This window comes from Trachurus trachurus (assembly GCF_905171665.1).
Source record: "Trachurus trachurus genome assembly, chromosome: 23".
Lineage (NCBI taxonomy): Eukaryota > Metazoa > Chordata > Actinopteri > Carangiformes > Carangidae > Trachurus > Trachurus trachurus.
The window spans coordinates 4,134,770-4,158,235 of NC_139912.1; the positions used below are offsets into that span (position 1 = coordinate 4,134,770).

General features: G+C 39.4%; 1 protein-coding gene across 1 annotated transcript in view; it reads right to left on the bottom strand.

Annotated features, from left to right (window-relative positions):
• Nucleotides 1-1,363: 1,363 nt before the first annotated feature.
• Nucleotides 1,364-23,466, bottom strand: part of abcc9 (ATP-binding cassette, sub-family C (CFTR/MRP), member 9) — a 76,187-nt gene continuing 54,084 nt past the window's right edge. Inside the window, 9 exon segments of the mRNA XM_083999574.1 lie at nucleotides 1,364-2,216; nucleotides 5,805-5,867; nucleotides 6,892-7,025; nucleotides 7,154-7,257; nucleotides 9,990-10,098; nucleotides 17,059-17,137; nucleotides 18,583-18,713; nucleotides 22,671-22,791; nucleotides 23,261-23,362. Of these exon segments, the coding sequence (XP_083855700.1) occupies nucleotides 2,079-2,216; nucleotides 5,805-5,867; nucleotides 6,892-7,025; nucleotides 7,154-7,257; nucleotides 9,990-10,098; nucleotides 17,059-17,137; nucleotides 18,583-18,713; nucleotides 22,671-22,791; nucleotides 23,261-23,362 (981 nt within the window). The 3' untranslated portion in view covers nucleotides 1,364-2,078.

Genomic DNA, 23,466 nt, shown 5'->3' on the forward strand with positions numbered 1-23,466 from the left:
TTCTAGAAAATTTTAAAATTTATTTATTTATTTATTTTAGAATTTTACCACTTCTTCCTTGAAATGTTTGAATGTTTTTGGAGAAATTTTACCACTTTTTTCCAGAAATGTCTCTATAATATTTCCAAAAATTCACGCCTAATTTTAATGTACAAATTCAAACAAATATTTGTGTATTTCTGGTGTTTGCTTCAAAACTTTGTCCAACGGGGGTCCGTGGTATAATTTGTGTCAATTTAGGGGTCCTTGATGTAAAAAAGTTTGGGAACCACTGATCCAATAGATTCAAAGAACTAAACTTTGGGCCAAAAACAATAAGATCCATCATTTTTTAGTAAGAAATTTGCTTTAAAAAAAAAAAAAGTTTCATGTTGTTTCTGTTGTACTTTCACTGGTTTTCCGCCAAATATTTGACACCACTTTATCCCTTAACATTGGCTGGCGTCGACGTCCAACTGGGACATGATGTACAGTTCATTATTGTGATGGAAATCCAAAGCAGGATCGAGGACGTTGTGAGGTTTGACGTCTCCTCATTGGCTGAAGAATTCATCCCCAAAAACAGGCGGGAAATGTAAAAAAAATGGCGGCAAATCTACCGGAAGTGAGACTCTTTCGTTCAGAATAAGAAGAAGAAGGAGGAAGGTTTGAGTCGATGCTGGAAAAAGAATCAACCTCAGAGTGGATTTAGCTTCAAGTTGCAAAAACTCAAAACTCCCGACATCACCTGAACGCAGCATCAGATTTATATAGAGAGCTACCACAGCCGCTCCATCAGTTTTACTTCTACGTCAGAACTCAACATCAAAACGTAGCACATCCTGCACCAGGGTCTAAAAAAATCCTCTGATATAAAATCGTTTACAGCGATTGATCATCGATCAGTTGATCAGTGCATTGATCCATGCAACATTCAACCGTTTCAAAAAGGATTTAAAAACAAAAAAAAACATCTTCCTCCTCTGTCGTTATTGCATAATACAAGTGATAAAGAGTATAAACTGATATGAGTGCTGAATAATCTAAAAGAAGAAGGTAACAAATTGTTTTTTTTGTTTTTTTTTACACAAGATAATTAAAGACTTTTTTAATTCTATTAATATAAAAACATCCCAACCTGGACCTGGAAGTTCAGCTCAGTGTAGAAATATTCACTCAAGAGTCTGTAGATTTAAATTCTGCTGTTTACAACCCTGAAGTGAAACCCAATTTTTTAACTTTTCACAAAGTCTCTTGAAGATTTAAACAATTAAATCAGTTCAGTAATAAATAGATTCATGTTTAAAAAACCAGGAGGTTATGTTCAATGTTAAATGTTAAATGTTCAATGTTAAATGTTCGTCTACGTGTTGGTTCAGTCGTTGATGAGACGTGTTGACGATAAGAAAAACAGAAATCTGATTAACTCCAATTCAAACTGATCATTAACCAGGAAGACACTCCAATTGAAAATTTCTCACTAAACTTTATTCATATCTGTTTTTTTTTTTTTGTTTTTTTTTAAATTAGGTTTCAGGACGTTAGTTAATGTCACTGTGCTGTCGAGCAGATGTTTGGTTTGTGTTTTAATTTGTCAAGAAAGACGTTGTTGTGTTTGTAGGAAACGTTTGGAAGACTTCGGATTTTTGTTACCTAGCAACACAACAAACAAGATGTCAGCCGTCATTCACAAAAAAAAACATCAAATCAACATTTAACGACAATGGAGTCATTTCAATTTTTATCTTTGATATATTTCTATTATTTCTGATTATTTTGACCTTTTACACCTTTAAAACTGTTGCTGATCCGTTTATTGATCTGTGCTTTTGTGATTTTTTTAAAATGGAAACTGGTAAAAACCAAAGAACGGACCTGATGATCAGTTGATCGGTTGTATTGATAAATAAGACACTGTCTGAAAAATTCAAACTGAGACTGACGGAGTTCGTAGATCCACTGAAAACACAAGAGTGTGTTTGTGTGTTATCGTCTTCAACGCAGCGTCTCAGCTCCGCCTCCCTTTAAACGATAGAAAGGAGTCGATTGATCGATCGATTGATTGATTGATTGATAGATTGATCGATCGATCTGAGGGTTCACATGTCGGCTCGGACGAAGGAGGCGAACATCCCGTCCTCCTGCTCCAACAGAGTCTCGGGTTTGTCGTACTCCAGGATGTTTCCTCGCTTCATCACGATGACCAGGTCGGCCGTGAGGATGGTGTGGACTCGGTGCTGGAGACACAGGAGGACACACAAACACACAATATGAACACACACACACACACAATATAAACACAAATACAACACAAACACAACACAGAGACGGTCAAGTTGTGGACAAAAAGTAACAACGACAACAGCCCTAGGATTTTGGTGGCCCTAAACAAGATTGGCCCTGCACTCTAAGCACAAACACCAAATCACTGGTTAAAACTGAATACAGACGTGTTTATGCCCTCTGAGGTTTGAGGACATTTTCTCAACTTTTACACATTTTCTTAAATTTATCATTTTAAGATACTTGCAGATGTAACAATACTCAAGTGTTTTATGTCTAAATATTAGAACCTCCGCTGTAAGCACACTGAGGCCAGTTTGTCCTAGAACACTGTAGAAAGAAATAATTTAGGCCAAATGCTGGAAATTTGAGGTCTGCTTTTTGAAAAATATCAAATCCCTTGTGAAAACACAGCTTCAGTCATGAGAATGAACTGTTTTGGTGCTTGAAATAGGATATGAATACAGTAATAGATAAGTGTAGAAAACAAGTCTAAAATGAAATTTTGTAAAATCGCTTCTTGAGCACAAATGTTGTCATTCTGCCGTTCTATTTTCACCAAATGTCTCAAATGTGAGATAAAGAAAAAGCTGAATATTGACTTCACATTACATATAAGGCTCATAGCTGCACGTGCAGACCTTAGGATGTTTAAATGACTTGAATGAACCCCGGTACCTTTCTGATCATGTGGCCCCCCACCTAACGGCTGTGGCCCTAAAAAACCGCATACAGTGTTTATGCCAGGGGCCGGCCCTGAACGACAACATAAATCCACCACAAACACAGAGAGATTTGTCCAACATGCTCTGGTCCAGTGATTCAGCTCTTAACTGGTCAAATTGATCTTTTCATTCATTAGTTCAGATTTCAAGGTTATTTCAGTTTTATTTTAGTCACATTTATTGGTTGGAATCTGGTGTTTTATGTCTGACCCTCCTCATGGAAGTCGTGTTACTGTAACTCTTGTTGCATTAAAGCGAGATAATGTCGTGATTTGCTTCTTCATCATGTGACGCTGTCGGATGTTTGTTTTGTTTTGTTTTGTTTTGTGCAAGAACTTTTCCAGGGAAGTTTCTTTCCTTTTATCTTCTGTGAATCTAATTTGATTCCTCAGATCCAGTAGAAACACGAACAGGATTATTTGCTCTGATTTCTTTTTTTACTTTGATCTTCACATGTGAAACTTCAGAATCCAACAGGGATGAAAAACTAAAAACTAAATCTCCAGTTGTGACCTAGTTCAGTGTTTTTAGAGACTGTAAAACCAGATTTTACTCTTTTTTTTTTGTTTCACATTTTTCTTATGTGGTATCCATCACTGTGGAGGTTTGTCTTTCCTGGATTTTCAAAGTAAAACGTCCTCATAACTGTTAAATTCTTCCGAAAAATAGAAACATGCTCTGCTGAGTGCAACAGGAGCTGAGAGACGGTCTGACATTTTTTTCCTCTTAATTTACCCAGAATTCATTGTGCCGCAGTCCGGCTTCAGTTAAAGCAGAAGTGAGTGATATATTTGTGTTAATATAAGTCTTAAATAGTTATATCTTCCGACAGCAATCACTTACATAGAGTGTTTGGTCTGAAACACGGGTCTCTCAGTCCCTCTGCTCTGCTCTGAGCCGAAGAGAAAACATTTATCGTATCCTACAGTTTTTATCCAATGAGGAGAGAGAACGGCATGCAGGGCTGTGTGTGCAGCCAAGGAACGCCGTGAATGTGGTGACGTAGCGACGAGGACTGTTATGGTGCGTTCAAGGAAACTCGTATTTTTCCGACCGTGAAGTGGTACCAGTTCGATCTGGTACGAGTTCACCGGTCGGAAGTTACGAGTGGCCGTTATAGTGACTTTCACCGGTAAAACAGGTCGGAAAAACACGAGTGGGTTGCCTGGAACGCTACAAAGTCGTAAGTTGTGACTTGAAGCTGTAATTTACGATTTCAAAAGCCTGCCTGGAACGCAGCATTAGCGAAAACGACCGGATCACTCACTTCTGCTTTAAGTTAAGTCAAGAACAAACCCCTGATCTGATCCTGAAGACGCCGTAGCTTCGTCTTTAATCTAATGCTGCGTTCGAGACAACTCGGAACTTTGAATCTCCCGCTTCAAAGCGTTCGAGACGCCAGAATCACCAAAAACATGTCGGACCGGGACAAACTTTGCATTCAAAGTGCTTCACGTAGCTAAGGCACTAAAACATTATCCAGGACACAAAAACAATTTATAAAAAGAAGCATTTAACATTTAACTGGGACAAACTTCTTTTTGGGCTGGTACACTCAGCTAATGTAAGTGTGAAAAATAAATATTTATTTGGAATACTGAGCAATTACAAAGAAATGGCTCAAACCAGACATCCCATCTATAGATGAATGGTATGATATTATTTACGATGTGTATGTAATGGAAAGAATCACTTTTTCAATGAGGCTCCAACAATCGAAATTCAGTGACATCTGGAAGCAATGGAAAATGTACATTTCCCTGAAACACCCTTTTACTTTTGTTTAAGCTTTTTTTCTATATCAAGTTGTACTTGATTGTTTAATTGTTTTGCTGTAACATTGTGACAGAAAACACCCCATGTTCATGTTGTGTTACTTTGTAAAATGCTTTGTAAAAGGAAAAAAAAAAAAAAAGAAGCATTTAAAAAATAATTAAACAGATGATTTAAACTTTTTCTATTTGGGAAAAACCCGAGTTCCGAGTTGTTCTCGAGCGCAACATAATGGAGTCACAGCTTTACAGACCAAACTGCACTGCATGCACATGGAGCATGCAGCATCCGTTGGTACCAACCAGGCTCAGTGGCAGTGAGGTGTCAGCAGACCCAGAACCAGAACCAGAACCAGAACCAGAACCAGAACCAGAACCAGACCCAGATCCCACTCAAAGATGAAGAAGAAGAACAGGAAACAGGTGGAAAAGGGAGAAAAGACGGAAGCAGGAGAGGACGGAGCTGAGCCAAAACCGGTCCGAACCGGTCCGAACTGGTCCGGGTCTACTTGTGAGTCCTCACTAACACACTGAAGAGGCTCTCCTCCTGTTCTAGCAGGTTCGGACCAGAGTCGCTTTCCACCAAGATCCCCGAGGAGAAGACCAGCACCTGCTCGGCGTCCAAGATGGAGGACACACGGTGCTGGTGGAGGACGGAGGAGGAAGAGGAGGAGGAGGAGGAAGGAAGGAAGAGAGTAAACAAGAAAGTAGAGGAGAAGAAGATGGAGAGAGGGAGGAAAACAGGAAACAAACGGGACGAGACAGAATCACAAAGGTGAGAAAAAAGGAGAGAGAACGGTCAAAGGACACTGAGAACATCTGGAACATCTGGATCTTTAACTACGGTGCAGGTGGAAAAACAGGAGAAGTGGAGGAGGAGGAAGAGGAGGCGTCTATCACTCTTTACCTTCGTCTGTCACCACTGAACAAACCTGGAGACTCGGAGCTGCTCGACCGAACTCGACTCCATTAAACGTCCAAACAGTCGTCGTTTTTATTTGGTTATAAAGTTAAAGAGAGAGAAGAGGGAGAGAGAGAGACTCACTGCGATGGTGACGACCGTCCTGTCTGCGAACGCCGTCATCACCACTTTCTGTAGGATGTTCTCCTGCGAGGAAACAAACAGTAAAACGTGTTAATTAAAGTGATTATTATCAATTTATTATCAATAATGACACAGTAGCTGAGAATCAGGCCTTATATAATTCATTTATAATGGCATTTTTATATTTTCTCTGTAGCCTGTAACTGATTTTACACTTTGTAATCCTATTTTTTACTTATTTTAACTATTAATTTGTTCCATTTCATCATCATTATTACTCTAAAAGTCTATTGTTACGTGTTTTTCTGTTATCGTTAGGTTGCAGGTTCGATCCCTGGCCCCCAAAGTGTCACACTAAATCCAAAATAGCTCAGTGTGTGAATGTGTGTGTATAGTGAATAGTATCACACTAGTGGTGTAAAGCACTTTTAACAGTTATTAAGAAATAAATGTGCCATTTATTGTTTTTTATAGATTAAATATTATTATTAAAAATTTCAATTTCACATGTTTTCTTATACCTTCTTGACAGAATATTGATATTACATCATTTTATAGCCTCATTTTATTTTCTGACTGAAAAAGAAAAGTTAATCTGTAAAAGGTTACAAAGGATGTCTGAAACGTCTTTTAATTTCTGCTCTGTAAATAAATAATATAATAATGGAAGTAATGACAAGACACACACTTACTGTCTTTGTGTAATCTCCTTGAAACTATTTTTTTGGTTGTTTATTCACTTCGTTCTTTCGTTTCTTCTATTGTTATTCACATATTTTGATAGTTTTTTTCTCTTTGTGTAATTTCCCTATGATTAATTTTCTTTAATTATTATAATGTATATATTTCTGATTCTTCATTTGTGTGTCCTGTTTTCTTTTTTATATCACATTACTATATCTCATTGTTAACTATAGGTGGAGGCATCTAATAAGCTCTTTTTCTGCCTCTTCCAACTCTGTAAAATATCAAATTATTCCTTTTACTTGTGTGTTTTTAACTGTGCAAAATAAATCTAACAAAAAAAAAAATCTAAAAAAGATAATTATTAATGTTATTATGTGATGTAACGGAGACGAAGACGCACCGTGGCCATGTCTATGGAGGCCGTGGCTTCGTCCATGATGAGGATGCTGCTCTTCCTGACGAAGGCTCGGGCCAAACAGAAGAGCTGCCGCTGACCCACGCTGAAGTTCTCCCCTCCCTCCGTCACCACCGCATCTACAAACACACACACACACACACACACACACACACACACACACACACACACACACAATAACAATCGATCAGTGTGATTACATACAGTATACACTAATCTATACGTGTGTGAGGCCTCCTGTGGTCACCTAGTCCTCCGGGCAGAGCCTTCACCATGTTCTTCAGCTGAGCGATCTCCAGCGCCTCCCACAGCCGGTCGTCCGTACACGTCCTCTCTGGGTCCAGATTGAACCTGGGAATAAAAATAAAAATAAAATAAAAATAAAATAAAAACAAGAAGATGATTTTGAATGTGGATGATGAGTGGAGGTTTTGCTTCTCCGTGACTTTTTGCTTGTGTTGGTCAGTAACATGCTATTTAAATTGAGTAATTTCGAGACTTTATTATTGAAAATGTATGTGAACCTAATAGAAATATGATATTACTTTAAAGGGATAGTTCAACATTTTGGCAAATTGGCCCATTGCCATAATCCCTGTAGTCATAGCAGTAGGTTCGTTACCTTTAATTGTCGGTGCAAGCTATTTTTAGAACGGCGGAGCAGAGCCGTGAGCTGCTCAGAGCTATGCTACGGAGGCTCATGGGATTTCTTGGTTTCCCTCATCAAACTCATCAAATACACAATCCAACAACTCCACAACGCTCTGGTGGACAAGTTGTGACCTGCACATTCACCACGCTATGAGATAATAACACAACGTTACCAGACAGAGTTGTTTTAGAGGGAAATTCATGCAAAACCACTGATGCGCGTTGCCTTCAGGGACAGTTTTTCATCAAGCAGTCTCTGTATTTACCTCTACAACAACTCTGTCTGTCATCAGTTGATTTAGCAATTTTTCAAGTTGGGGCAGAGTTGTGGTCCCAAAAAAATACACAGAACTTGACAATGACACATTAAGTTTTACTGTACGTATCCATGGCGACAGAGTCGAAAGGAAGAGGAGCAGGTGTGTGAAACAGTGAAATAAACACGGAGGTTTAAGATCCTGAGCAGAGCAGCAGCAGTTAAAAGAGATCAATTATCAGTTATTATTACCTCTTGGCTGCTCTAAACTAAACAAGACGAAACCAAAACATTAAAAAAAGAAAGAAACCTTCAATCGCTCCTCTTATTTTCATAGATTCTCAGTTGAAACATGATTTTTTTTTTTTAAGCTCCAGCCTCAGATTTGAATTTTGAAAACGAACCAAATAAAACAACTCTGGTTTGTTTTTGTTGGGTTTCGTATCCCTCCGCCGCCGCCGCTCGGACTAGTTCCAGGTTACGTTACGTCCCTGTTTGTCCACAAGACGTTACATAACGACAGTGTGAGGGAACATTTGTGGAAGAGTTGAAGGGATTTTTCCTTCAGGAGTTCTGGTGATGATGAAGAGGATGATGAGGTCGCCTTAAACTGGACGTTTGACTTTTCACCACCAAAATCTAATGAAGTCATCCTCCAGTTTCTGTCTTTTACTGAATTTAAATAAAGTTCTGTACAGATGTTAAATGACGTGTGTGTGTGTGTGTGTGTGTGTGTGTGTGTGTGTGTGTGTGTGTGTGTGTGTGTGTGTGTGTGTGTGTGTGTGTGTGGTCAGACGGTGTGACAATACAACAGCAACGTCTTGGACAACAGTGTGAAACAGTTACTGTCGACCATTCACCCCGGATTACGTTCACATAAACAAGAGCCGGGACACACACAGACTAACACACACACACACACACACACACACACACACACACACACACACACACACACACACACACACACACACACACACACACACACACACACACACACACACTAACACACACACACACACAGTTATCTGGAGCAGCGTATCTGTCCAAACAAACAGCACATGCTCTTTGTCTTTTATAACAAACACAGAGTCAGTAACACAAACACACAGAGGAGGAAGAGGAGGAGAAGAAAGAGGAGGAGAAAGGGGAGGAAGAAGAGGAGGGGGGAGGAGGAAGAGGAAAAAGAGGAAGAAGAGGAAGAGGAGGAAAAAGAGGAGAAGAAAGAGGAAAAAGAGGAGGAGGAAGAGGAAGAAGGGGAAGAAGAGGAGAAGAAAGAGGAGGAGGAAGAGGAGGAGGAGGAAGAGGAAGAAGGGGAAGAAGAGGAGAAGAAAGAGGAGGGGGGAGGAGGAAGAGGAGAAAGAGGTAGAAGAGAAGAAAGAGGAAAAAGAGGAGGAGGAAGAGGAAGAAGAGGAGAAGAAAGAGGAGGAGAAAGGGGAGGAAGAAGAGGAGAGGAAAGAGGAGGAGGAGGAACAGGAGAAGAAAGAGGTAGAAGAGGAGTAAGAGGAAGAAGAGGACGAGAAGAAGAGGTAGAAGAGGAGGAGGAGGAAGAGGAGAAGGGGGAAGAGGAGGAGGAGGAGGAGGAGGAGAAGAAAGAGGAAGAAGAGGAGGATGAGGAAGAAGAGGAGAAGAAAGAGGAGGAGGAGGAGGAAGATGGGGAAGAGGAGAAGAGGTAGAAGAGAAGAAAGAGGAAGAAGGAAGGAGTAGAAAGAGGTAGAGGAGGAAGAGGAGAAGAAAGAGTAAGAAGAGGTAGAAGGAGGAAGAAGAGGAGGAGGAAGAGGAGGAGAAAGAGGAACAAGAGATAGAGGAGGAAAAGAAAGAGGAGGAAGAGGAGGAGATGAGGAGGAGAAAGAGGAAGAAGAGATAGAAGAGGAGGAGAAGGAAGAGGAGGAAGAGGAGGAGGGGAGGAGGAGAAAGAGGAAGAAGAGGAAGAGGAGGAGGAGGAAGAAGAGGAAGAGGAGGGAGAAGAGTTTGACTTTAACTTCATGTCTCAGGTTTCACTGGGCTTTTATTCGTTAATTTGCCTTCAACTCTCTGTGATTAAGAAATTAACTCACACAGGAATAATAATATAAACAGGAAGTCGTTTCTGTTTGTGAGCAGATGGAACCAAGAGGGATTTAGTGAAGTCTGTATTCGTTTGTTTGTGTGTTTGTTTGTCTGTTTGTGTGTTTACCGTATGGATCCGCTGAACAACACGGGGTCCTGCATGATGATGGAGAGCCGCGACCGGAGCGTCGGCAGAGGGAGTTTACAGATGTCGATCCCGTCGATGATGATTTTACCTGGAGAAGAAGAAGAAGAAGAAGAAAAACACAAAATGTAAATCCCATAATAAACACGGACTTTTCCTTTGGGAAGAATTTCCTTTTGGCGATGACTCTTCTATCATCATATCATATCATAGTGTAGCATAGCTTAGCGTACCGTATCTAGGGCTTTGACATTTGTCCAAAAAATCATATTCGAACTTCGTTTGTTTATTAATATTAATATTCGAATATATTCGAATATTTATGGATAATATTTTTTTTATATTTTGACCCCCCCCCCCCCCCCCCGAAGCGACCGGATTGTCCGACGAGGGGGGGGGGGGCGCGGTATAAGTTTCACTTTCACTGTCATGCCTGCTGCATGCGCGCTTCTCTCTCTCTCTCTCTGTGTGTGTGTGTGTGTGTGTGTGTGCGCGCGCACGCATGCCAATAAGAAACAGCGCTATGCGGAGATTAATGAACGGATGACATGCTGCGGTGGTGTATTTGCGACAATTAAAAAAACGGCCCGCCACTCCTAAATGAATGTAGAGGAAACACATATTTCAACTTTTCCCTCCGTGGTTTGTAGAGTATCTATGGTCGCACTCGCAGCCTTTTGCTCCGCCATTGTTTATCAGTGAAGAAGTGTGAACAGGCGTCAGGCGCTAACGACGTGATAACGTCATACTGTAAGTACAGGAGCCCCAGGTGATCAATGCTAATGAGCTGCGTTTCACAACTTCAACAGGCTGAAAAAAGCCTTTAATCTGGATTGAAAACTACGTTTTCAGGCAAACACATTTACCAAAAATAATGCTTATTACAGGTTCGAATATTTAGAACTGCCCTAATATTCGTTCGAATATGGTTATTTTTTTAATATTCGAATTATATTCGAATTTCGAAGTTCGTTGTCAAAGCCCTAACCGTATCGTAGCTTAACGTACCGTTACGTAGTTTAGCGTACCGTATCGTAGCTTAGCGTACCGTATCTTATCATAGAGTATTGTATTGTATCTTATCGCATTGTATCATAACGTATCGTATCTTATCGTTTCGTTGCGTAGCATAACGTATCAAAGTGTATCGTAGCGTATTGTATCATAGCGTATCGTTATCTTATCGTTTCGTAGCGTAGCGTATCGCAGCATCTCATAGCATATAGTAGTGTAGCGTATCATAGCGTATTGTAGCGTACTATAGCGTATCGTACCGCTTCGTAGCTTATCGTTTCGTAGTGTATCTTATCGTAGCATACCGTAGCATATAGTAGCGTATCATATCATAGCGTATTGTAGCATATCGTATTGTATAGTAGCGTATCGTATTGTATCGTGTCATAAATATTTAGGACTTTATAGACAGATAACAAACCTAACCAAGACTTTATTGTTTTTACCGTTAAACTCATTCATTAATTGATGAATTCATTAACTGAGTAATGTTGGCTCTCTCTTTGCAGCTTTTCAAATTAAAGCTCATATCTCCCAGACACCCATAAACCTCCTGGTGCAGAGTTAAAACAGCACCAGACTTCACTCTGATACAATAACAAACCCTTCAGTTTTACAGTTTATTCCCTTTACAACTAAGTGATGTGTTTGCACACGGTTTAAAAATCAATATCTGATCAATAACCCCGTACAATCAGCACACTGTCGACGTTTTGTGCGTCAGTCTGGACTCAAATATTCCCCTGCTCTCTGTCTTTCATTGTCCGTGCTGTAAAAAAAATGAGACAATCTTATACGAAACGTCTTGAATAAATATTTTCCGTTGTGTTTATGATAAATGTTCCTCTCCGTTCAGTCCAGAGAGATATCGCCCGCTCCGCTTTTATTCCACTGCTTTATAAGGAAACGCTGCCGAAACAAACGTCTTAATTTACAGTTAAATGAAATGTCTGCCCAGCTGTGTGTGTGTATGTGTGTGTGAGTGTGTGTGTGTGTGTGTGTGTGTGTATGTGTGCGTGTGTGTGTGAGTGAGAGTGTGTGTGTGAATGGAAAAAGTGACTGTGTAATCTCATCCTCGTCCGAATAATCTGTCTGGAAGCCGTCGTCATCGTCCCATCGAGAACAAACACACCGATACGATTACGAGTCGATTTAAAAATCCAATAAATAAAAAAAGAGGAACGTTTTCAGACATTACAGTACAAAAAAAAAAAAAAAGACAAAAAGATCCAGAGTCTGAACAGGACGACGGGAGGAGAGCAGCTCACACACAGCCTTATCTGACTCCTCTGATAGAAGAGTCGAGTCTTTAAAAGAACAAAAAGACGTTTGGACTCGGACCTGCAGAGAGTTTACAACCTCCTCCAATAAACATAAAGTCCAACATAAACACACACGACTGTAATGAAGCTCAACGTCACATTTACCTCCAGTCCTGTTTCACTTAAAACCACCGTGACGTCTGAAATCACATCAACTTCTTCAAAAAGATAAGATAAAACTCTGTTCCTCCAACGGAGAAGTAAAGAAATAAGTCAGGTATGAACAGATACTGAAAGAAATAAAAGGAATTTCATAAGGAAAAGTGTAAAATTATAATAAAAATGTATGTTTTTGAAAATTGTACATGAACTGACTGATATCACTCTAGAGGAGTAAGAGTTTGATCCCCCTCTGTTGTACAAAACAACTAAATCCGCTGCTAAAACTAACTTGTTAATACTTTATTTTCACTTTTAATATATAAAAAGGAATGCATTTTATTTTTATTTGAGGGAAAAACCGCAAACAATAACTTGTTTTATAAGAAAATGTGTAGTTTATGGGACGATTCATTCTGTTTCTGCTCTTAAATCACATCAACTTCTTCATAAAAGTTGACATTAAAACCTAATCAAACCTTTTCCTTTAACCATCTCTGGCTTTCAGTCCAAATTGAGCTTGACATTAACTTCCTGTAGCTTTGTGTTTTTAATATTTGCCCTTAAATTATGCACTTTTTATCTTTTAAATCTATATTATTCTTTTTACTTGTCTTGGTTGTTGTGTATTATCACCTATACGTCTTTTCTCTTCCGTATTAACTGTAAATTGCAAATAATCTGACTGTGTAAAAACAATGAACGTGTTTGAGGCATCTTTTATGAAAGAAGATTTAAATAAAGAAAAAAAAAAGAAACTATTTAAATACTTATAGTGATTTGTTGTGGATGGGAATCGAACATGAGCGTCCACCTCCCGTTAACACAACTACAACACAACCCTGAGGTTTTCAAAATAAAACAGGAAGTGTAGAGTTTCCTAACGTCTCTGAGAGAGAAAAAAAAGGTTTTAAAACATAAAACGTTAAAGTTTCTAACAGTAGAAACTAAGAGGACGAACACGAGGCTCTGGATTCACATTCACACACATTCACATTTTGTTGAGTGAGTTTGTTGGTTTTGTTTTTGTTTTCTGTCCTGGGGTTTGTTGACAGAGAAGAAACCTGTGACCTCCTTTGTCAGAGTTTTCCACATTTTTACGAGCAGCTCTCTCTCTCTCTCTCTCTCTCTCTCTCTGCATCGAAGCTTTTAGAGGTTTGGTGACGTAAAACGCTCACAATAAAAGTTCAGTGAAAAGTCAGAAAAAAATAAACTGTTTATGAAGCAGAAATTGTTCAGTTTTTTAATGCTCTTATTTTCTATTTATTATCTTAACCCCCCCACCCCTCCCTGGGGAATCTGAGAGTCCGTCCACACAGACACGGCTTCAGTGAATCTGACTCGGTTTTTTACCGTTTCGTAGTAGTGAAGGATCTGTCATCAGATACACTTTACCTATCACTAACCTGTTCTGTGACTATTAAGTTATGTCCTTATTATTATTTAACTATTAATTCTCACCAATATTTAAAGGGATAGTTCAACATTTTGGCAAATTGGCTCATTGCCATAATCCCTATAGTCATAGCAGTAGGTTCGTTACCTTTAATTGTCGGTGCAAGCTGTTTTTAGAACGGCGGAGCAGAGCAGCGAGCTGCTCAGAGCTACGCTACGGAGGCTCATGGGATTTCTTGGTTTCCCTCATCAAACTCATCAAATACACAATCCAACAACTCCACAACGCTCTGGTGGACAAGTTGTGACCTGCACATTCACCACGCTATGAGATAATAACACAACGTTACCAGACAGAGTTGTTTTAGAGGGAAATTCAGAGACTGTTTGAGGAAAAACTGTCCCTGAAGGCAACGCACATCAGCGGTTTTGCATGAATTTACTTCTAGCTAGCTCTGAGCAACCTGCTGCTCTGCTCCGCCGCTCTAAAAATAGCTTGCAACGACAATTAAAGGCAGCGAACCTACTGCTAAAACTATAGGGATTATGGCAATGGGCCAATTTGCCAAAATGTTGAACTATCCCTTTAATGGTAAAGTTATTTTAATTAAATGGAGTCAGACTGAATAAATAACTAGTTTACTTAACCTCATCTGAACATGTTGGGGAGACTCTGCTGCTGTCACATGGTTTCCTGACTGTGTGTGGATCTTTTTAAAAGTGTAAAATTTTAAACACAGCGATGTCATGACGAGACCTCCGGTGAGATCACAGCGCCGCCACTGAGGGGTAAACACTCGAGCCCTAAATGTCTGGATGTATAGGAGCAGAGCTAAACAGACCACAGTGAGCGAGAGCTGTGAAACGTTTACGATTGTTTAAGCTTCAGACGTCGGAGAGGAGGAGTAAACTACAGGCTGATAATGTTCAGAGTTCAAAAGAACCAAACGCAGCAGAAATAAACACATCATCATGACACCTGAGTTTAAATAACTCTGTCTCTGTCGGCTCAAGTGTTTCTATAAATAAAGAGCAGTTTTCTCTGAATTCAGCTTCATCCTCCACAGTCGCTGCTAAATTTAACTTGTCAATACTTGAATTTAACTTAATATAGATAATGAAACACTTATTATTATTATTCCTTCGACGATTTCTTCTGTTTCTGCTTTTAAATCGCATCAACTTCTTCATTAAGGTCGACATTTCTAGTCAAACCTTTTTGTTGAACTATCTCTGGCTTTCAGTCCAAGTTCAGCTTGACATTCACTTCCTGTTGTGTTTTACTCCCACTTTATTTCATATTTGTTGTTTTGATTTCATATAAATAAACTTTGACTTTAACCTCATTCATTGCTGGCGACTGTTTTCAGTTTGTGGAATAATACGACGGGTTTGGGCACATTAGCGTTTTGACGGCTGTTTATAACACGCCCAAACATCATGTAATGTACAATCAGCCTTCGCTTGGTTGAACTCTTCATGGTCACAGGGTTCATTCTAACTCGAGTACTTTTGATTTTCTTTTACACATAAAAGAATCAACACATTGGATTGATTAAAGCAGAAGTAAGCGATCCGGTCGTTTTCGCTAATGCTGCGTTCCAGGCAGGCTTTTGAAACCGTAAATTACAGCTTCAAGTCACAACTTACGACTTTGTAGCGTTCCAGGCAACCCACTCGTGTTTCTCCGACCTGTTTTACCGGTGAAAGTCACTATAACGGCCACTCGTAACTTCCGACCCGTGAACTCGTACCAGATCGAACTGGTACGACTTCACAGGTCGGAAAAACACGAGTTACAAGTTGCCTTGAACGCACCATAACTTCTTGTCAGCCAATGGAGTTAGCAGCCCCCGCCCTCGTCATGGATCTATTGGTCCTCGTCCCTACGTCACCACATTCAGGCGCATCCCTTGGCTGCACACACAGAGAGGACCGCCCCTTTATGCCGTTCTCTCTCCTCATTGGATAAAACTTGTAGGATACGAGAAAAGTTTTCTCTTCGGCTCAGAGCAGAGCAGAGTGACTGACAGACCCGTGTTTCGGTCCAAACACTCTATGTAAGTGATTGCTGTCGGAAGATATAACTATTTAAGACTTATATTAACACAAAAATATTGCTTACTTCTGCTTTAACATTATTTATTCTAGCTATTCTTTTTTTATGCAAATTCTATTCTATACTAGCACTCAAAATGTGCTTCAACTTGGTCCAAAAGCATTAAAAAAAAGTGACAGAAAGTTCGCCACTTTCGACCAAAGTTGACGGCGAAACGTCAAAATGAAAAGGTTTGTACTAGAAGACACTTGTAGGTCTCTCATGTTATGATGTGTTAGACAGTATTAGTGTCCTTCTGTCCAACAAGACTATTAACTCTGAGTGCATCGTCTTCATCCTGTCAGTGGATCAGAGGAAACGTCCGACAACAATAAACCAAAACAAGAGACCGACGGAGGTCAAGAGTCTGAGGGAACTCCTTCAGAGGAGAGAGACTCAAGAGTCTTTCACTTTAATGACACATAAACACATTTAAAGGGATAGTTCAACATTTTGGCAAACTGGCCCATTGCCATAATCCCTATAGTCATAGCAGTAGGTTCGTTACCTTTAATTGTCGGTGCAAGCTATTTTTAGAGCGGCGGAGCCGTGAGCTGGTCAGAGCTACGCTACGGAGGCTCATTGGATTTCTTGGTTTCCCTCATCAAACTCATCAAATACACAATCCAACAACTCCACAACGCTCTGGTGGACAAGTTGTGACCTGCACATTCACCACGCTATGAGATAATAACAGAACGTTACCAAACAGAGTTGTTTTAGAGGGAAATACAGAGACTGCTTGATGAAAAACTGTCCCTGAAGGCAACGCACATCAGCGGTTTTGCATGAATTTCCCTCTAAAACAACTCTGTGTGGTAACATTGTGTTATTATCTCATAGCTTGGTGAATGTGCAGGTCACAACTTGTCCACCAGAGCGTTGTGGAGTTGTTGGATTGTGTATTTGATGAGTTTGATGAGGGAAACCAAGAAATGCCATGAGCCTCCGTAGTGTAGCTCTGAGCAGCTCGCGGCTCTGCTCCGCCGTTCTAAAAATAGCTTGCACCGACAATTAAAGGTAACGAACCTACTGCTATGACTATAGGGATTATGGCAATGGGCCAATTTGCCAAAAATGTTGAACTATCCCTTTAAGAGAAGAAGAAGAAGAAGGAACTCACCCTCGAAGATGTCCACCATGTTGAAGAAGGCCAAGGACAGGGACGACTTCCCGCTGCCCGTGCGGCCGCAGATTCCCACCTAACAGGAAGAAGCGAAGACGGTCAATAATAATCGCTGTCGTCGCGGTGACACGGCGGTGAGACATGAGACGCCTGCGTGAGAACAGCGGGCGACGGGTACGTGCCGTGTGTGGTCGTCGGCCGGGTGTCAGCTCGCAGTTTAATGCCGACACGCGGCTGCGACTTCAAAGTAAAAATCCCGAGTTCAACAAAACTCACAGCTTCGTCAGTTTAGACTCCGACTGTTAATTATGAAATAACAAGTGACGAAAGACAATTACATAACTTAACAGACTCTTTACATAAGAATTTATCATTAAAAACTCCTCATGGGAAACACTGTACATGATTGATTAACTGATTAAATCACAATTAATCTGATTCTTTATGTTATTAAAATAGAATAAAATCATGTAGAATATTTTTATTGTCGTTATACAGAACAATAGAGTTGGAATAAATCCTTGTTGTGCCCATTAAAGAGCATTAATCTAAAAATATATATAAAAAATGAATAAATAAGTGAATAATTTAACAAAGTGAACTTCATATCTTCATAACTAGAATCTGAATCAGATACTTTATTGATCCCCAGGAGGTTATTGTGTGTTAGTTACAGTTAATCCAACAATAGGGAATAAAGAGGATAAAGATATGATAAATATATACATCTATAAATATATAGGATAAGAAATATGGGGAAAAAATGTGTTTATGCTTCAATATATATAAGAAAAGTGGAATAAAAGAGAATATTAGACCAAATTATTGAAAAAACGCTGCTACACTTTTATTTAACTCCACTGTGAGTTGAGAAAGAATTAAATTATTCAAATGTATCTTGTTTTAAATCTCTTTTAAAAACGCATTTTTACTCCCGTGCTTTTAACTCATCTTAATTTTAATTTTTTACTTGTCACTCCCTATAAAAGCACCTGCAGTGAGCTGGTCCATTTGTTTGTTTTTCAAAGTGATTTTGTGTTTATGTGCTTATGTCTTTTATCTTAATCTTTTATGTCCTAATGTAAAGCACTTTGGCTTCCCCTGTGGTTTTTTAAATGTGCTATATAAATAAAGTTGATTGATTGATTGATTGATTGTTATATAAATCAAATCAACCGTCCTGTTGTTTGTTCTTTTATGATTTTAATTGGTTTTTACCTACAGACACGTCACTGTTTTGTCGTATTAGTGCGATGTGACGTCCTTGTTTCTCAATGACAGTGTGTTATGTAATTACCTTTCATGTAAAATAAAAAGAACTATAATAAAATAGTAATGATATAACTGACTCTCTGTGGGTCACTGGAAGAGAAACCTGTGTAACTTTTGTTAACTTCCTGTGAAAACCACAAACGATCGATATGAAGCTGTGATATCTGTAACTTGTTCCCCCGCTGCCCACTGCGCCACCACGCCGCCGTACCGCCACCGCCGTTCTCCTCGCAGCGCCGTGTTAATTACCTTCTGGCCCGGTTGGATGGAGGCGTTGACGTGTTTGAGCACCGGCTTCAGCATCGGGTCGTAGCGCACACACAGGTCCTGGATCTTTATCTCGCCGTCGTGAGGCCAGTTCTCAGGCACCTGAGAGGAGTCTGCAGGGGGGAGGAGAGGAGAGAACAGGTTTAAACTCTCTCTGTCTTGTTTAAACTCTCCGTTAACCTCTGCAGCAGAAAACAGAGCGAGCAGCAGAGCAACAGAAAGCAGAGCTGTGTCCTGTGAGACAGTGTAAACAGTGAGGAGCCTATGGAGCAGATAAACACAACCGTGTCTGCTCAGTGTCGACTGAAGGAAACATTATTAGTGTGTTTATTATCTATCTATCTATCTATCTATCTATCTATCTATCTATCTATCTATCTATCTATCTATCTATCTATCTATCTATCTATCTATCTATCTATCTATCTATCTATCTATCTATCTATCTATCTATCTATCTATCTTCATCATAATGTTTAGAAATAGCCATGAAATAGCGGTCAATTTCATAGTAATGTTGAGAAATATCGCCAACTAATAACGATTGATTGTGTAGAAATAGTCCAGAAATATTGGTCAATATCAAGGACTTGGTGGAGAAAAATTCTGGCCTTTCCCAAAAAATTCAAAGCATGAAAAGCATTTGTAATCTTCAGCCTTTATGAAAAACATGACATTACTATTAAATAGACCGTTATTTCTAGGCTATTTCTTGATATTATCATGTAATTAACAGCCTGTAAATTAAAGGGTTGCCTAAATTTTAGACATTTTTTCTTATAGATAGCTACAGTATACAATAATGATAGCAATAATGATAGTACAGTCACCTTTGAATTTATGTGAACAAGTTAAACGTCTGTCACTGATTGTCTGACAATTTATTTATTGATACAGATGTTTAGTGAATAATGTGATATAGGGAAGTTCAGGTAGATGAGATCATCCTGATATCAGTAATTTGATCCATGTAGTTCGCTGTATTATTAAACCATACTGTGTGATACGGTGGGATGCAGCTGCAACCATCTTTAGCTGAATTTCCATTGTAGTTTTGAACGCAATAGAAGCACTATTTCTTTCTCCATTTGACAAAACACAACGCGATTTATTTTTGACTCAGTGATACGATGTGAGTAAAGACGGATTTTCTTCTCTTAATATTGTTACAATCAAATGTGACGATGGATTTCCTGCATGGGACGATAATTTCAATTTCTCGTTCCCAATTTACAGAAGTTCTGTAGAAAAGCTGAACAACATAAAATCTAGTTCATTTCAAATGCACTGAAACCTTTAACCCTCTGGTTCGTTCCCCTGAGGTCAGATTTCATCAGAAACGCTCGCTGAAGATGGAAACTTCCAACTCAGAAACTCTGAGGGACTTCCGTAACCCTGAGGCTCACGATCCAAGATGGCCGCTCCGAGCATCGCCAGTGAATAAAAGCCGAAGTTTCCTCTGATTAGTCTCGTTTTTGTGTCTTTATTTTGATCAGTCGTAACTATTTTTCTTTTATTCTTTCTTTTATCTTTTATTTATTTATAAATGTTTGACGTTAGACTCTGGACCCCACACTTCCCATCATGCATTTCAACAGTATCTTCTGTAAAAAAAAAAAGAGAAAAATTACTCCACAGTGTTTCAATCAAAATGTCGTAATCCTGCAGATTACTGTAAATAGTGAATCGATGCCTCATGAGTGACTCCTCAGTTACTCACAGGAAACATCGTTCTGTTCATGTTACTACACTAGAGAGAGAGATAAGAGGAAAGTCTTCGGCTCTGCCCTTTAATCTGTTACCCTCCCTAAACCTTGGAGGGTTTTATACTTTTATCAATTCTCTGGAAGCTTCCATGATGTCAGAGAGGACAAATCCCTCTGTGCTCTTGTCACTCAGGGGTTTGGGGATCGTTTAGTGTTTTTTTTTTTTTTTTTTTTAAAGTGGTTTCACGGCTCGTTTACTCTGAAGGTTCAGAGGAAAAGTCGAGGGGGGAAATAAACACGACGTGGAAAACTCTTCAACTCCACTTTAATCCGTTTCTAATATCTTTCTTTCTCTCTCTTTCTCTCTCTCGTTCCTTTGTTTCTTCCTCCAGCCATCGTCCGAGCTCAGGAATTGTTTTTACTTCCAGAAATAGCTGTGCCGCTGTGTCTCGGTGCTGCCCCCCCCCCCCTCGCTTAATTTTTTTCCCTTTTTTGTTCACGTATTTGAAAAAGTTGGATTTGGTCAGATTTGATTTGGCCTTGTTAGATATTACTGAGGAAATAACGAGTCAGATAATTGAACGTCTCTTTTTTTTCTTCTCTCTCTGTGCTGCCAGGACAAAGAGATTCCTGCAGCATTTGTATTTCACCATAGCAACAGCACATCCCATAATAAACCCGCAGCAACACACAGCTTCTGGAGTGCGGAGATGACACTGTTACAAATGCACACGTGCCATGAACTCATTGACATCACACACACACACACAGACTCACACACACTTAGTGCAGAGTTACAGCTCATTACATTGAGTCACTGTTTGTGCCTGGGAATCGAACCCGCGATCAGATCAAGTGTCATTTTAATAATTAGACAGAGCGACTGTTTAAATGTCGTTTCTCTTCTTCGTCCGTCATCCAGATGTTGGAGGTTTGTTGTTTTTCCAGTGACAGATTATTATTATTATTATTTGTTTTGTTTTATCTGAACTGGAACAAGTTTCCTGCTGTTTTATAGAGTGATGGATGGAGGGATGGATAGATAGATAGATAGATAGATAGATAGAACGATAGATAGAACGATAGATAGAACGATAGATAGATAGATAGATAGATAGATAGATAGATAGATAGATAGATAGATAGATAGATAGATAGATAGATAGATAGATAGATAGATAGATAGAACGGTAGATAGATAGGACGATAGAACGATAGAACGATAGAACGATAGATAGATAGATAGATAGATAGATAGATAGATAGATAGATAGATAGATAGATAGATAGATAGATAGATAGATACCGTAAATTCCGGACTATTGAGCGCACCTGAATATAAGCCGCACCAGCTAAATTTTAAAATAAAATAGATTTTGTACATATATAGGCCGCACCTGAATATAAGCCGCAGGTTTTTCATGTTGTAACATGAGATATTTACACAGAAAGACAGTACACGGAAGATGTGGAACTATAAGTCTGCTCGCTTTTCCGCTGTTATGGTTACGCTCCTAGCCATGTGCATTTGTTGACAACAAAGCCGTCGAAAAATCAATAAATGGAGCGGTGGAAAACGTTACATAACATACGTTGTTACGGCGTGTGTGTTTGTGTAGTCTTAACCATCATGAACAAAAGATTATGGGTTACGGAGCGCGTTTGTGTTGTGGTGCAGCAGAGAGGAGAGCTGGGACACGTCGGGGCAGCGACCAGGTGCTGTAGTGATGTTACAAGGTTGGTTTTCAGCCGTGAGACGGTGGTGAAGACAGAGAGCCTCCGTTCTCACTCGTAACAAGTCATGTAGCGAGTTAAACCATCACAATTACTCCGGAGGCACCAACACGGCATCAACACAGCACCAACAGACAGTAACATGCCTGGTTAGAAAATAAAACTCTGCACCAACACTCAAAACCAGTGTCTTCTTCGGTGCATAATCTTTCCCCACATGTCCCCCCCCGGAGGCCGTTGGCCAGTAAAAATCTATAAATTAGCCGCATCGTTGTACAGGCCGCAGGGTTCAAAGCGTGAGAAAAAAGTAGCGGCTTATAGTCCGGAAATTAAATATATATAGATATAGATAGATAGATAGATAGATAGATAGATAGATAGATAGATAGATAGATAGATAGATAGATAGATAGATAGATAGATAGATAGATAGATAGATAGATAGATAGATAGATAGATAGATAGATAGACAGATAGAACGATAGACAGATAGAACGATAGATAGATAGAACGATAGATAGAACGATAGATAGATAGATAGATAGATAGATAGATAGATAGATAGATAGATAGATAGATAGATAGATAGATAGATAGATAGATAGATAGATAGATAGATAGATCACTGACCCATGGATCCCTCGTAGTTCTCCGACTCGGTGCTCAGGAAGCTGTTGACCTTCTTCACCGCCGACATCTGAACCTCCAGGTCGGCCAGGTTCCTCACCACCCAGTTCAGGTAGTTGGTCACCTGCAATGATGAAGCTGCTTTATGCTTTTATTGTTCTTTATTAATAGATAATTTGAAATAATAAACATTACAGTATATTTTGAGAAAAGTCTCCTCCAGAGTTTATTTTAATGTCAGACAGGGTGCCAGTTTTTAAACCAGTATCACCTGAAATTTTCTGTTCGATGAAAACATTAACAGCAACAACAAATAAATACAGAAAAAAATCAATTCATCATATTAAATGATCAATTGATGTGACGAATCAGTGGTTACAATAATATAAGATTGTTGAGTGTTTTGGTCATGTGACTACACTCGTGTTTGCAACTCAAACAAGTCACAAGAGACGTTCAAGAGAAGAGTTACAAGCCGTTCCGAGCTGCTGCCGACTTTTAATAGTATTAATTTGTTGGATTATAACGTGTCTTATGTTTTATTGGTGATAAAACGTACAGTAGGTGTAGGTGATGTGATAGTTAATACTCACAGTGAGGGCGTAGGTGAGTCCGAGGCCCACGTAGGGAAGGTAACTGAAAGTCCATATCGAAGCTCCAGCTGCCGTCAGCACGATCACAGCTCCCAGGTAATCCTGCAGGAAAATATGAAAATCAAAACCTAAAATTAACAAAGAGCTGCACTTTTAAATTTCTTTTTTTTTTTTTACAATGTATCCAAAATAAACCTGTATGATAT